This window comes from Oreochromis aureus, linkage group 4 (assembly GCF_013358895.1).
Source record: "Oreochromis aureus strain Israel breed Guangdong linkage group 4, ZZ_aureus, whole genome shotgun sequence".
NCBI lineage: Eukaryota > Metazoa > Chordata > Actinopteri > Cichliformes > Cichlidae > Oreochromis > Oreochromis aureus.
In genome coordinates, this window is record NC_052945.1 from 21,170,380 (window position 1) to 21,184,010 (window position 13,631).

At 38.1% G+C, this 13,631-nt stretch overlaps 3 gene segments (V, D, J or C); all 3 read right to left on the bottom strand.

Annotated features, from left to right (window-relative positions):
* Positions 1-2,874: 2,874 nt before the first annotated feature.
* LOC120439895 lies at positions 2,875-3,544 on the bottom strand. The segment is given in 2 exon segments: positions 2,875-3,226; positions 3,322-3,544. Coding segments are annotated over 2 exon segments (360 nt in total).
* Positions 3,545-10,577: 7,033 nt separating this feature from the next.
* Positions 10,578-11,045, bottom strand: LOC120439851. The segment is given in 2 exon segments: positions 10,578-10,891; positions 10,984-11,045. Coding segments are annotated over 2 exon segments (360 nt in total).
* Positions 11,046-12,964: 1,919 nt separating this feature from the next.
* Positions 12,965-13,398, bottom strand: LOC120439899. The segment is given in 2 exon segments: positions 12,965-13,278; positions 13,347-13,398. Coding segments are annotated over 2 exon segments (360 nt in total).
* Positions 13,399-13,631: the final 233 nt, after the last annotated feature.

Sequence of the window (13,631 nt, forward strand, 5' to 3'; positions counted from 1 at the left end):
AAACAATCCATGGGATCTCGTCCGAGTTCCGAGATAGTGCATGTCAGTGCATTTCTGTCCCCTTTCCAGAAATACTCCAGTGCGCCTCCACGAAATCCATTCCGTCCCTGTTCCTAGTGGAAACAAACACAGCAAACAGTACGTCTCTCTTCTTGCAGGCGCACACTTTCCTCACAACATGATACTTGGGCTACTACCAGGCATAGACCAGCTCTGACTGTCATCTAACCACACCATTAAGTAGCTCTGCTCAAAATGTTGGATGATTGGAAGCATCTGGACGCGGAATAAGTTGCAGGTGTGGTGGCTCCAACTCCGAAGCGCTTCCGGGTCGGATGCCATTCGTGCCCAACTTCTGGAAGTGTGACTTCCATAAACAATGTGCCACAGGATGGCGAAGAACAAAATGGAGAGGAGAAACACAAACAAAAACAAAGACAGGCAGGTCGACTGGCGAGGCCCGTCCAACCATGAAAGTTGTAGTTCCACCTTTAACACAACTTGAAACAAAGAGAGCAACCAAGAGGAGTGTTATCTTTCTGTAAACCATCCTGACAGTATGCCTGTTCATTTCCTCTCTGTTTTTCTCTCATTTTTAAAGCAGTTTAAATGCTTGTGCAGGTAAACAGTGTCTTCCCCACAGATGCTGTTCAAACATGATAAGTGGAATGAAATGGAGCTCAGTTTTTAGCTAGACAAAGACATCTGAAGATGTCATGATACTGAAACACTGCAATTATTGTATTTCATCGATTTAAACAGCTAGGATGTCTGTTGAGGCCTGAAATGATTGTCTCATATATGAACAACTTCCTGTGACCATTTTAACTTACCATTCTGTTTTACTGACTTTGAATACCTTTGATAATGAGATGACCTTCATCATGACAGTGGAGGAGACACCAGTGGAGAGTTTAACTGTGTGAAATGTAAAGAACTTCTCAGACAAGTGCAAGACTTTCTTACACTAATAGCCTTAATAGATTTAGTAATAGTAACACAGGCATTATACTACAGTTTTGATGAAAGATAAATGTAGCATGAAGGGCTGTAGGATTTTGTACAGCTGCTTAAAGAATTTCAGTCACTGTGAGTCTCGAGCACAATAATAAACAGCAGAATCTTCAGTCTTCAGACTGTTCATCTGCAGATACAGCTGCTGTCTGCTGTTGTCTCTGGAGATGGTGAACCGGCCTTGGACTGACTGAGAATAATAGATGTAAGCACTGTCATGTTTGATGTTCGCAACCCACTCTAATGCTTTTCCAGGTGCCTGTCTGACCCAGGCCATCCAGTAGTCACTGAATGTAAAGCCAGAGGCTGTACAGGTCAGTTTGTGGGATTCTCCAGGTCTTTTAACCACTGGTTCAGACTCAGTCAGAGTCTGACTATCACCACCTGTAAAATCAAAAGAAATGGAAGTAACTTTGCATTTGTCTTATTGTAACTATAGGGAGACCAAAAAAATAAAAAATAAAAAATACAATATCAGCAAAAATCTTCACCTGCCCAGCAAACAGTTAAAAGCAGCAGTCCTGTCCTACAGTCCATCATATCGATCTGTGAGTCCACTGCTCTGTCGTTCACTCTACAGTCAGATAAGTAGAAGTGAAAGACATCTGAGTTTGCATTAACTCCTCCTCACTGGATGACTGTAGCTAAATTTAGCATGGACATTGGGGTTTTTTTTAATCTCATATGTTAAAGCTCAGACTGTGAATTGAGTCACACACTCAGAGAGATCAAAATGGAACATGATAATAAAATAATACAATAATACTAAAATTATTCTGTTCATGTTTGAAATCTACAAAGTGAATTTTAAGCTGAACTAAGGAAGAAATCAGTCAGCAGTAATGGAAAATCTATGTTGCTTATGTGTCATTAGTGTGAAATCAGTAGCTAACAAAAAGATGTGATCCCTTTTTCTGATCCCTGTCACAGGGAAAATTACTCAGTATGAATAGAAATTTGTTGATATTTTAGCTATCTTTTCACTATTAAATACAATATTGCTACATAAATATTAGGTACTGAATGATTTTTTGTAGTTTTTAAACGGACTTCTGTCACAGTGGTGGCTGAGCACTATAATAAACAGCAGAATCTTCACTTGTCTGACTGTTCATCTGCAGATATCTGCAGAAATTGTTCTCTGCTGTCTCTGAAAAAAGGTAAACCAGCCTTGAACTGACTGAGAGTCTTATTTGTTGCTACCATTAAAATTGTCAACCCAGGAAACCCACTGGGAGTCCATTTGTGTTCTCTCTGTACGTAAAGATAGAAAACATCCAATATTTGCATTGAATCCTCTTCACTCCAGGATAACAATGGGATAAGCTTGTCTATCAACTTTTTTTTACTGTGTGTTATCCACAGCAAACTAAATTAGAGCCAAACGTACTGCCACAAACTGCACAGTGTTATGGAAGTGCTTGATGTTTATTAGATTAAAAGGACTGTGCGTTTGAAATGCCATAGTTGAAACCACAGGTGAACAGTTGAAACCCACGGATATAAATTTTGTTTTGTTTTGTTTTGTTTTATTATATTTACGCTTTTTTTTACTACCTTAAGACATTGCAAATCTACATGAGTTTTTATTGATTTTAATCTCTCTTTATTTCTCAGTTTGTTGTATTGTTGTAGGGTCTTTAACTTACAATATAAAGTTCCTTGAGGCATCTTTGTGGTGATTTTGCACTATATAAATAAAATTGAATTGAATTAAACTCAAAACATTTTGTATTAAGTGTTTTGTTGGGATAGATACAAAGCAGGAAAAAATGTTTCATTAGCAGAATTTATTATTGTTATTGAATCTTAAAAAAACATAGCAAAACTCAAAACAAGGATGTTGTTTTGAGGGTGAGTTCAAATAGGATTTTGTACAGCTGTTAAAACACTTTCAGTCACTGTGGCTCTCGAGCACAATAATAAACAGCAGAATCTTCAGTCTTCAGATTGTTCATCTGCAGATACAGCTGCTGTCTGCTGTTGTCTCTGGAGATGATAAACCGGCCTCTGAATGACTGAGAGTAGTAAGTGTTGCTACCACTGCCCCAGATGTGAGCAACCCACTCCAGCCCTTTGCCCGGTGCCTGTCTGATCCAATCCATACTGTAGCTGCTGAATGTGAATCCAGAGGTTGTGCAGGTCAATTTATGGGATTCTCCAGGCCTTTTATCCACTGGTTCAGATTCTGTCAGAGTCTGACAATTTAGACCTGTCAATAGAAACATTCAGGCAGATAAGAAAAGAAAATTAAATACTTTCAGCAGATGTAAAAAGAACATTAAAATAGTTTTAGTAGAGTTTAACCTGCACAGTAGAGAGTCAGAATTAGCAGCACTGTCTTAGAGTCCATCTTGTTTAACTCTGTCAGTCCACTGTTCTCTGCAGGCTCTCAGCAGTAACATAAGTAGGTGGAAGTCATCTCAATATTTGCATAGGAAACATCAAAGGTAGAAATACATGAACACAATACGGATAAAATCTTGGAGAAGCTCACGGCTCTTCAACGGGAAATTGATAGACCTGGTGACCAGTGATGGACATTAACCCTTTCACGCATAGTGGTCACTACAGTTGGCAGCTATTCAAAGGCTGTTTTCTTGTATTTGTGTCAGTGTTGATGGTATACTTGCAGATAAACCACCACTTTGGACACTGATGTGTCACTCTATATCCTGCCATGTTTAAAAATGAAAAAAAGTACATATTTTTAAAAAATGAAGTTCAAAATGCACATACAAGATCAAAAAGGTGGACGCCCGTAGGCCGAGGCTGACAGGAACAACAAAAAATTCTACTTGATATCGGGACTGTTTAACTATTTGTTCAGATTCTTCCAAGGCCACCTGCGTGGGCTGCGGACTGTTGACTTTCACTTAACTGGGTGAAAGCACACTCTCTGAAGCTGAACACAGGACACACGTACACTGGCACGTACACTGGCACAGATACACACTCACCCACCCTCCTTCATCCCAAATGCCTGTGGAAGCAGATTTCTTTTCTTATGTATTAATCACATATTTTAATCATTAGTATAGCAAGAGCACTCCTGTCACTTAGTTGTATGCATGTGCACTACAGATGGGCCTTAGGTGACGGCTAAGCAGAAAACAAGGTCATAATTCTCTCCGTGAGGGAGGAGGTATAGCCCCCCGTGAGATGGGGTAACATATAAGAGTTGTGGAATGTTTTTTGTTTGGGAAGCTATAAAAGAGTTCAGGGCGGTGTCCATCCTCAGAGAACTGTTTGGTGTTTGATCTGAACATTTTCTCCACTGCAGTGCTTTTCTTTTTCTCTTAATAAACCTCACTTCAAAAGACACGCTCACCTAGTAGTTGCAGTTTTGTTTAAGATTTTCCACAACACGCCTCCGATGCATGTCACGTGCTTTACATGGTGTAAATGTGAATATTCATGTGCTTTTTTTCTATTTTCCTCAAACTGGTCTCCCAGTTAGGAGCTCAGTTCGAGTAGAGTTCTTCTTTGCTCCTCTTGACCCCTGATGTGTGTACTTTCACTGATTTTCCTCTGGCGCGGCTACATCTGCTTGTTTTGTTTTGTTTTTTTATTTCAACTACAACTTACAAATAAACGTAAAGTGTAAAAGTTACACATTCATCAATAAATAAGAACTGCTAAGAAGATTTCGAAAATGCAGTGCCCACCCTCTACTACTGCACTTTCAAAGCCACTTCAGAATTCTTCCTACCTGCCAATAATCCCCACAGATCATCTATCCAAGAAACAAAAATCTACAGTAAGGTCTAAGGATCTTTATCACACATATTGCAAGATCCTTTCATTCTCACCCACTCATAATAACTACCCTCTTCAAAAACTGTAAAACCGCAGTTGATCTGTTGATTCTGATTTCAGAGTCCAATTTGAGCCCAAACATAACAGTACCTGGCAGCACTGATGGTCACTATTCCTATATCCCTTTTATTGAAAATGGAAATGGTAAGAAAATACTGGAAATATTTTATTATATAAACACATATAAGCGTTAAAATCATTAGACAATAATAAACTCATAATTATACCAGCTTTAATCAAAACATAGAGGAAACCTTGCGCGTGTGAGTTCCGTATGTGTTTCCCAAATGACTCAGCTCAACTGTCTTTAAAATCTACCAAGCCATCTTTGTCGTCTTTGTTTTAATCTTAGTTAACTGTCAGTTATCTCAAAATAAACTGAGTTAACTCACTACAGGTATGTGTGCTTGCAAATGTACACTGTTCACATTTAAATAGCATTTTTGTAGTTTTACTAACCACTTTTAACTACAAGTCACACTCTAACAATACATTTAGAATGACCAGTCATTCTAACAAACATGTCTTTGGTCTGTGGGAGAAAGCTGACATAAACCCATACAAGTACAGAACATACATTTGATCTGGGAACCTCTCAGAGCCCTCAGACCTCTGTATGACCTGTGGTTTTTATGAGCACCATATATGATCCCGCTTATGCTTTTTGTTACGCCTTCATTGTTTTAAGATAACCCCATGACCTTTTAGGACCAGCAAGTACCTGTCTCTAGGCAAATCTGGGCATATTTGGTGAAAACACAGACATTTGATTGAAAATTATGTAAGGGTTAATTAATGGGTTTTCTTTCTTATTTTTTTCTAGCATCTCCTGTCCATTTGGTTTATTTCATAGCTTTTAAACAAACTAAGAAAAAATAATGTCACATCTCAACTTCATCACTAATGAATGAGCAAATAATCCAATTTTGTTGTGTTGGTTGAAGCTTTTGCTAGCTTACCTCATTTGGTATTTTACCATCTTTTTTATATATACAGAAGTAAAAGGTAAATTTAATTGTGCAGGAACTAAAAAGTATTTCAACTCCTATTTTCCCTCTCATTAAGGGCTTTGTGTTCTCTCAATAGGGACACAACCTTTGCTATATGTAGCCTACAGGGAGTGCAGAATTATTAGGCAAATGAGTATTTTGTCCACATCATCCTCTTCATGCATGTTGTCTTACTCCAAGCTGTATAGGCTTGAAAGCCTACTACCAATTAAGCATATTAGGTGATGTGCATCTCTGTAATGAGAAGGGGTGTGGTCTAATGACATCAACACCCTATATCAGGTGTGCATAATTATTAGGCAACTTCCTTTCCTTTGGCAAAATGGGTCAAAAGAAGGACTTGACAGGCTCAGAAAAGTCAAAAATAGTGAGATATCTTGCAGAGGGATGCAGCAGTCTTAAAATTGCAAAGCTTCTGAAGCGTGATCATCGAACAATCAAGCGTTTCATTCAAAATAGTCAACAGGGTCGCAAGAAGCGTGTGGAAAAACCAAGGCGCAAAATAACTGCCCATGAACTGAGAAAAGTCAAGCGTGCAGCTGCCAAGATGCCACTTGCCACCAGTTTGGCCATATTTCAGAGCTGCAACATCACTGGAGTGCCCAAAAGCACAAGGTGTGCAATACTCAGAGACATGGCCAAGGTAAGAAAGGCTGAAAGACGACCACCACTGAACAAGACACACAAGCTGAAATGTCAAGACTGGGCCAAGAAATATCTCAAGACTGATTTTCTAAGGTTTTATGGACTGATGAAATGAGAGTGAGTCTTGATGGGCCAGATGGATGGGCCCGTGGCTGGATTGGTAAAGGGCAGAGAGCTCCAGTCCCACTCAGACGCCAGCAAGGTGGAGGTGGAGTACTGGTTTGGGCTGGTATCATCAAAGATGAGCTTGTGGGGCCTTTTCGGGTTGAGGATGGAGTCAAGCTCAACTCCCAGTCCTACTGCCAGTTTCTGGAAGACACCTTCTTCAAGCAGTGGTATAGGAAGAAGTCTGCATCCTTCAAGAAAAACATGATTTTCATGCAGGACAATGCTCCATCACACGCGTCCAAGTACTCCACAGCGTGGCTGGCAAGAAAGGGTATAAAAGAAGAAAAACTAATGACATGGCCTCCTTGTTCACCTGATCTGAACCCCATTGAGAACCTGTGGTCCATCATCAAATGTGAGATTTACATGGAGGGAAAACAGTACACCTCTCTGAACAGTGTCTGGGAGGCTGTGGTTGCTGCTGCACGCAATGTTGATGGTGAACAGATCAAAACACTGACAGAATCCATGGATGGCAGGCTTTTGAGTGTCCTTGCAAAGAAAGGTGGCTATATTGGTCGCTGATTTGTTTTTGTTTTGTTTTTGAATGTCAGAAATGTATATTTGTGAATGTGGAGATGTTATATTGGTTTCACTGGTAAAAATAAATAATTGAAATGGGTATATATTTATTTTTTGTTAAGTTGCCTAATAATTATGCACAGTAATAGTCACCTGCACACACAGATATCCCCCTAAAATAGCTCAAACTATAAACAAACTAAAAACTACTTCCAAAAACATTCAGCTTTGATATTAATGAGTTTTTTGGGTTCATTGAGAACATGGTTGTTGTTCAATAATAAAATAATTCCTCAAAAATACAACTTGCCTAATAATTCTGCACTCCCTGTATAAAGGGGAGATTTAACTCGAATCTATAAAAAAGTACATAACAACTGAAACAGAGTTAAATGTGAAGGGTTTCCAGGAAACATGCAGTTAGGATGAGGAAAGCATGTGTTTTTGTACAGCTGCCCAAAGTACTTCAGTCACTGTGTGTGTCGGGCACAGTAATAAACAGCAGAATCTTCAGTCTTCAGGCTGTTCATCTGCAGATACACCTGCTGTCTGTTGTTGTCTTTGGAGATGGTAAAACGGCCTTGGACTGACTGAGAGTAGTAAGTGTTGCTACCATCACTCCAGATGGAAGCAATCCACTCTAGTCCTTTTCCAGGAGCCTGTCTGGTCCAGTGCATACCAAACCCAGCGAAGTTATATCCAGAGCCTGTACAGGTCAATCTGTGGGATTCTCCTGGTCTTTTAACTGCTGAGTCAGACTGTGTCAGAGTCTGACCTTTTATGCCTTTTTGAAATAAAAAAAACTCAGTAAAAAAAAGGAAGGTAAATGATTTTTATAACATATTATATGATATATATTTAAGGAAGAGGTTTACCTGCACAGTAGACTGTCAAAAGTAGAAACACTGTAGTAGTCCTACAGTCCATCTTGTTTAACTGTGTCTGTCCACAATTGTCTCAAGTTTGAGCTAAATAGAGTTCACTTAAATAGTGGTGGGGACTTCTAAATATTTGCATTGACTCCTCCCGAACAGTAGGAGAGTCTTTTCACTCAAAATTGAGATTTCAAATGTTTTCATTTTAAAACTTATTTTAATCTAAGACATTTGGCTTTTTCTCAAAAAGTACATTTACAACATTTAAAGTTGAACCACAGGTCATACATGAGTCATTATTGATCACTGAGGGTTCACAGTTCTGATAATATTAACTGTAATACTCCTTTTCACAGGTGGTTAGTTTTTTCTTATTAACTTGCGTAACAAACAAGGGAAAGGCAGCACAAACATGAGAGATCAAAAAGCCACATTAAATGAAAATTTTGAAACTTGCTGCAGATAAATTTGACAAAAGTTTTCTTTTTTTTCCTGTAAATGTATTTTTAACACCTGATAAATTTTATATTCCATTCCTGGCTGTAATGTTGTGAATTTTAACCTGCTTTCAGAGCTTTAAGGTGGTTATTTTATGTTGATCTGAGTCTTACTGTGAAAATAAATATAAATAATTGTGGAGAAAATGTTGTTGGTATTAAATATTAAAATATGTTGTATGATGAGATTTACCAGATGTAATATATATTAATACATTGTAATACGTTGAAGTATTTAATGTTTCTTCTTCTAACATTTGATTACAGTTAGTTTCAGCATTGTGATGCTGTATATGGACGCTTAGTACCTACAATCAGTGAGTTTGGTCACATTGAAATATATGTGTTTCTGGTAGAGAGACACTGATTAATATTTCTTTTCTTTTCTTAATTACACTGCTGTTTTATCTTACTTTTTTCTTTTATTCTTTTTTGCTCTTTTATCCTGTTTTGTTGAAAAAACCCGTCACCTTCCCTGCTAAGGACACTGGAGAGACTCCTACTAGCTAATTGACAGAATGAAGCCCTCTTCCTGTGCACTTGATATCCTGCTGATGAGATCCGTAAAGGAAATTTGTGGATCTGTCAGCCCACAAAGTCTAGTCTAATCTAATTAATACATCATTACTGACAGGTTGTGTCCCTGTTTGTTTACAAAAATCAGTTGTTCAAACTCTTCTGATTAAAATCAAATTTTAAAAATCCTCTCTGGACACAAATAACAAATTTTTAAACACCTTTCTCCTTAAGGATTTAAAAAATGGTTGTTGCTGAACTAACAGAAATGCTCCCATCGACCTACCTGTATAAAACAGACCACAGCACAGAGATGGTGCTTCACAGAATAATGATCAATTATTGTTGGTAGCTGCAGATGCCAACAGTTTTAAGTGCAGCACTGGATTTGAACTGGATTTACGTTTATTTGGGCCAGAGATTAATGAGATTATCATCCCTTTAAATTGCTTTCGCTCTTTGCTCTGTGCCTCTAGTTTGAGTTACTTTAACTATGTCTTTTATAATGTTTTATCATCTCTTCCTACTGATGATTTTTAACAATTATAATGTTTTTATATTTGCTTTTAATCGACCCTCTTTTAGGTTCTTAATCCTCTTTATGCCCCATCTGCTTGCAGTTATAGCTTTCCAATGCTTTTCACCTTCTTCTTCTTTTTGTTCTTATTTATAATCATCTCTGGGTTTTGAAATGCCTTCATGGCCTCTAGCTTGATCTGTGTTTCGTTTGAATTTACTTTTTGTCAAACTATAAAATCAGCTTTGTTGCTTTTGTTGGGTAATGACTTTATTTCTGAGTATTGTTTTCAGCGATGCAGTACAGGAGATTTTTGGGGACTTTGATGAGTCCCCCTCCCTCTAGACAAAAACAAACAATCAAAAACATTTGTATAAAGGCATGGGCACATACGTGTAGATGACATCATTTTGCTAGCATTAAGGACTACAGTGAAAACTGTGGTTAAGTATCTGTAGTTATTGCTATTGGTATTTAAAGCAAATATTTGGCTTAGTAAAGTTGAGTATTTGTCCGGGTCTGTTCATGACACTAACACATGCGTCTACATTAATGTACACACATAATGTGGACTAAATGTATTAATTTTGTTACAAATTTAGCTTACAGCAATTTTGTTTTACCTTGTTAGCCCATATATTCCTCATTGGAATATAAGGAATATATATTGTAACTTATCTTTTCCCCTCATTTCTGCTTTATTTCATTCCTTTTAACAAAATCACAAGGACTAATTTAATGTTCGAAAAATTTACCAATTAGAAACCAAATTGCTTCTCTTCAGGCATTTGCTTGCTGGTTCATGTCAAAGTGAATTTAAAATGCTTTTTAAATATTGAACTAAAAGTAAATTTTGAAGAATTGCTGACAAGGCTGTGGGTAGGAGTGAAGGGGATGTTGCAATAGGTCCTGTCCTAAAAAGCAGGTGTCACAGCACCCGCTGCTAAATACACAAGGACTGTAGGATTTTGTACAGCTGCTGAAAGAACTTTAGTCACTGTGAGTGTCGAGCACAGTAATAAACAGCAGAATCTTCAGTCTTCAGACTGTTCATCTGCAGATACAGCTGCTGTTTGCTGTTGTCTCTGGAGATGGTAAAGCGACCTCTGACTGAATCAGAGTAGAAAGTTTCACTACCATCGCTGTAAATGTAAGCAATCCACTCCAGCCCTTTTCCAGGAGCCTGTCTGATCCAGTGCATACCGTGGCCCCCAAAGTTATATCCAGATCCTGTACAAGTCAGTCTGTGGGAATCTCCTGGTCTTTTGACTGCTGGTTCAGACTGTGTCAGAGTCTGACCATCAACACCTGTCAACATAAATAAACGACAATGAAAAATAATTTAATTCCATAATAAATTAAAAGAATATAAAAAAAAGAGTTTTAGTGGAGAGTTTTACCTGCACAGCAGACAATCAAAAGTAACAACAATGTCATAAAGTCCATTATTTTTGACTGTGTCTTTGCCTGTCCACTATTCTCTTCACACTTGACAGCAGGCAGTTAAATAGACGTCAAAGACATCTAAGTATTTGCATTGACTCCTCCTTAAAACTAGGAGACTAAGATCTGTATCAGTCCTCTGTCTACTGCCTTCTGGTAAATGTTCGTCTTTTATGGCAAATCTATCTATAATAGATATGTGCAATGTCTCGCCTCATGTTTTCAACTCAGAGGAGTACTTGCCTAGTTTATCTCTCTTAAAATTCTTCTAAGTGATGCGTCATTCACATTTAAAAGACACAACATTCCTCTTTCACTCAGTCGCACAACCACTTTTTTCTGCACTTAAGTGCTTACTATCTAACGTTCACGCTCCAATGGACCAGAGAGATGCGTCAGAGAGAACTTGGGATTCAACGTCTTGCCTAAAGATACAGAATCGAGCAGCAAGGGATCACACCAGCAACTTTCCTATTACATGTCATTACATGACCTGGTCTACCTGCTGAGCTGCAGCCAGCACCATAGAGACTGGCCAGTGATGTGTTTCCTTAAATAAGTGGTTCTTGGTAGACGGGGAACAATATTTTTTTGCTCCACAATATGAGGTAAAGGCAACAGGTTACATTTTCTACCCCATGTAGCTGAAAGGGTTTTTCACTAAAGACTACAATACCCAGAAGAGAAGAATTTAAGAGATCTTTACTAAAAATGTGATGATAGATGTCTACATGAACTTATTTATTTTTAATGATAAGAGAGTAGCTCTGGCACGGGGAGATATTTATCAAATCACATATTTACATATCAAGGTTTGTGACAAATCACGTAACATTGTCTTTCTCCAAACTCTTCCTGAGTATTTGTGCAGGTTTGTGTGGCCCACAGACTCACACAGTAATAAACATCTGTGTCCTCAGGCTGTAGATTCTGTCCTGTTATTGTCACTCATCAACAGCTGAATCACACATGAAGCTGTAAACACTGCTGATCTACAGTAATTGTTTCTTAAAGGGACATACTGAACACCAGCTGCCCTCTAGTGTCCTGATACAATCTGCAACATTAGTTTTGAGTCGAAATTCTAAAACATGTTTTTATTTGTGTTTAATTATGTATTGATACTAGTTTTGCTGTCTGTGTGTAAGGGTCACTGAAAAGAATCTGTGGAAACAGATTCATTAAAGTACTTTGTGTTTCTAATGTATTATTTGAGTGAACCCAGTAAAATAAGATGCAGCTTCAGTATCAGAACTGCAGACAACATTTTTGGTCTTGAAGCTGAACTGATGTGACCTGCTTTGTTTCCTCACTGATCCACCGTCACACACTTTACTTAAATTGTTAGGAAGTGTGGTGTAGTGGTTTACACGTTCCCTGGCTTGTGCCCAAGAAGAGATGCAAACTACCTGGAGGTTCTGTCAGAATCAGCCAAATCAAATATGCAGAGCTGCTGTTATGGTGTCTTTATGGTACCTTTATTCCTCTCCCTGCATTACAATCACTGCTGTAAATTGATCCTCATATTTATCATAAAACTCTGTGTATCTCTGTGTTTGTTTTATACAGCGTTTAAACATCACTGGATTTGTCAGAACATTGTGATGAATTATAAATTTAGTGTTTGTGTGGTTCAGTATGAAGCGCATTTTTCAGGTCTGTTTGTTTATAATACTTTGACGCTAACTCGTAAATAGTTAGACACAGTGGTGTGTTTTCCAAAAGTTGGTCAAATACATTTATATTCTGTCTATCAGAGATGAACTGACGAGGCAAATGTTAATTCATAAAATCATTATTCACATTTGCCAGAGTTTTTCGGTTGTGTCTTGCAGGTTGCTGAGTATTTGTGCTTATTTGTCTTATTATATTTTCACCGTGGACCAAGAACTTCAAAAACACATGGAAGATTTTGTACAGCTGCTGAAACAGCTCCAGTCACTGTGAGTCTCGAGCACAATAATAAACTGCTGAATCTTCAATCTTCAGACTGTTCATCTGCAGATACAGCTGCTGTCTGCTGTTGTCTCTGGAGATGGTAAAGCGGCCTCTGACTGACTGAGAGTAGAAGATGCCACTACTATCAGTATAAATGAAAGCAATCCACTCCAGTCCTTTTCCAGCAGCCTGTCTGATCCAGCCCATTTGGTAGCTGCTGAATGTGAATCCAGAGGCTGTACAGGTCAGCCTGTGTGACTCTCCAGGACTTTTAACTGCTGGTTCAGACTCAGTTAGAGTCTGACCATCAACACCTGTCAATAGAAACAAAGAGAGAGAATAAAAAAAAAAAATACAATGATTTTTTTGTTAAAAGCTTTACCTGCACAGCAAACAGTCAAAAGTATCAGCGCTGTCTTACAGTCCATCTTGATTAACTGTCTGTCCACTATTCCCTGCATGCTTTGAGCAGTCTGATAAGTAGAGGCAGAAGAAAGGATATTTGCATCAGCTCCTCCTCAACAAGAAGACAGAAAAGTTGAATAAATAAAGAGTTTTTACTCAAAGACACTGTACTTCACTCAAGAATATATATATGTTCTTCCTTCTTATAAAAATTCATACTTTGTTACAGTCCTTATAGAGTTTTTCAAATATAATTTAAAAA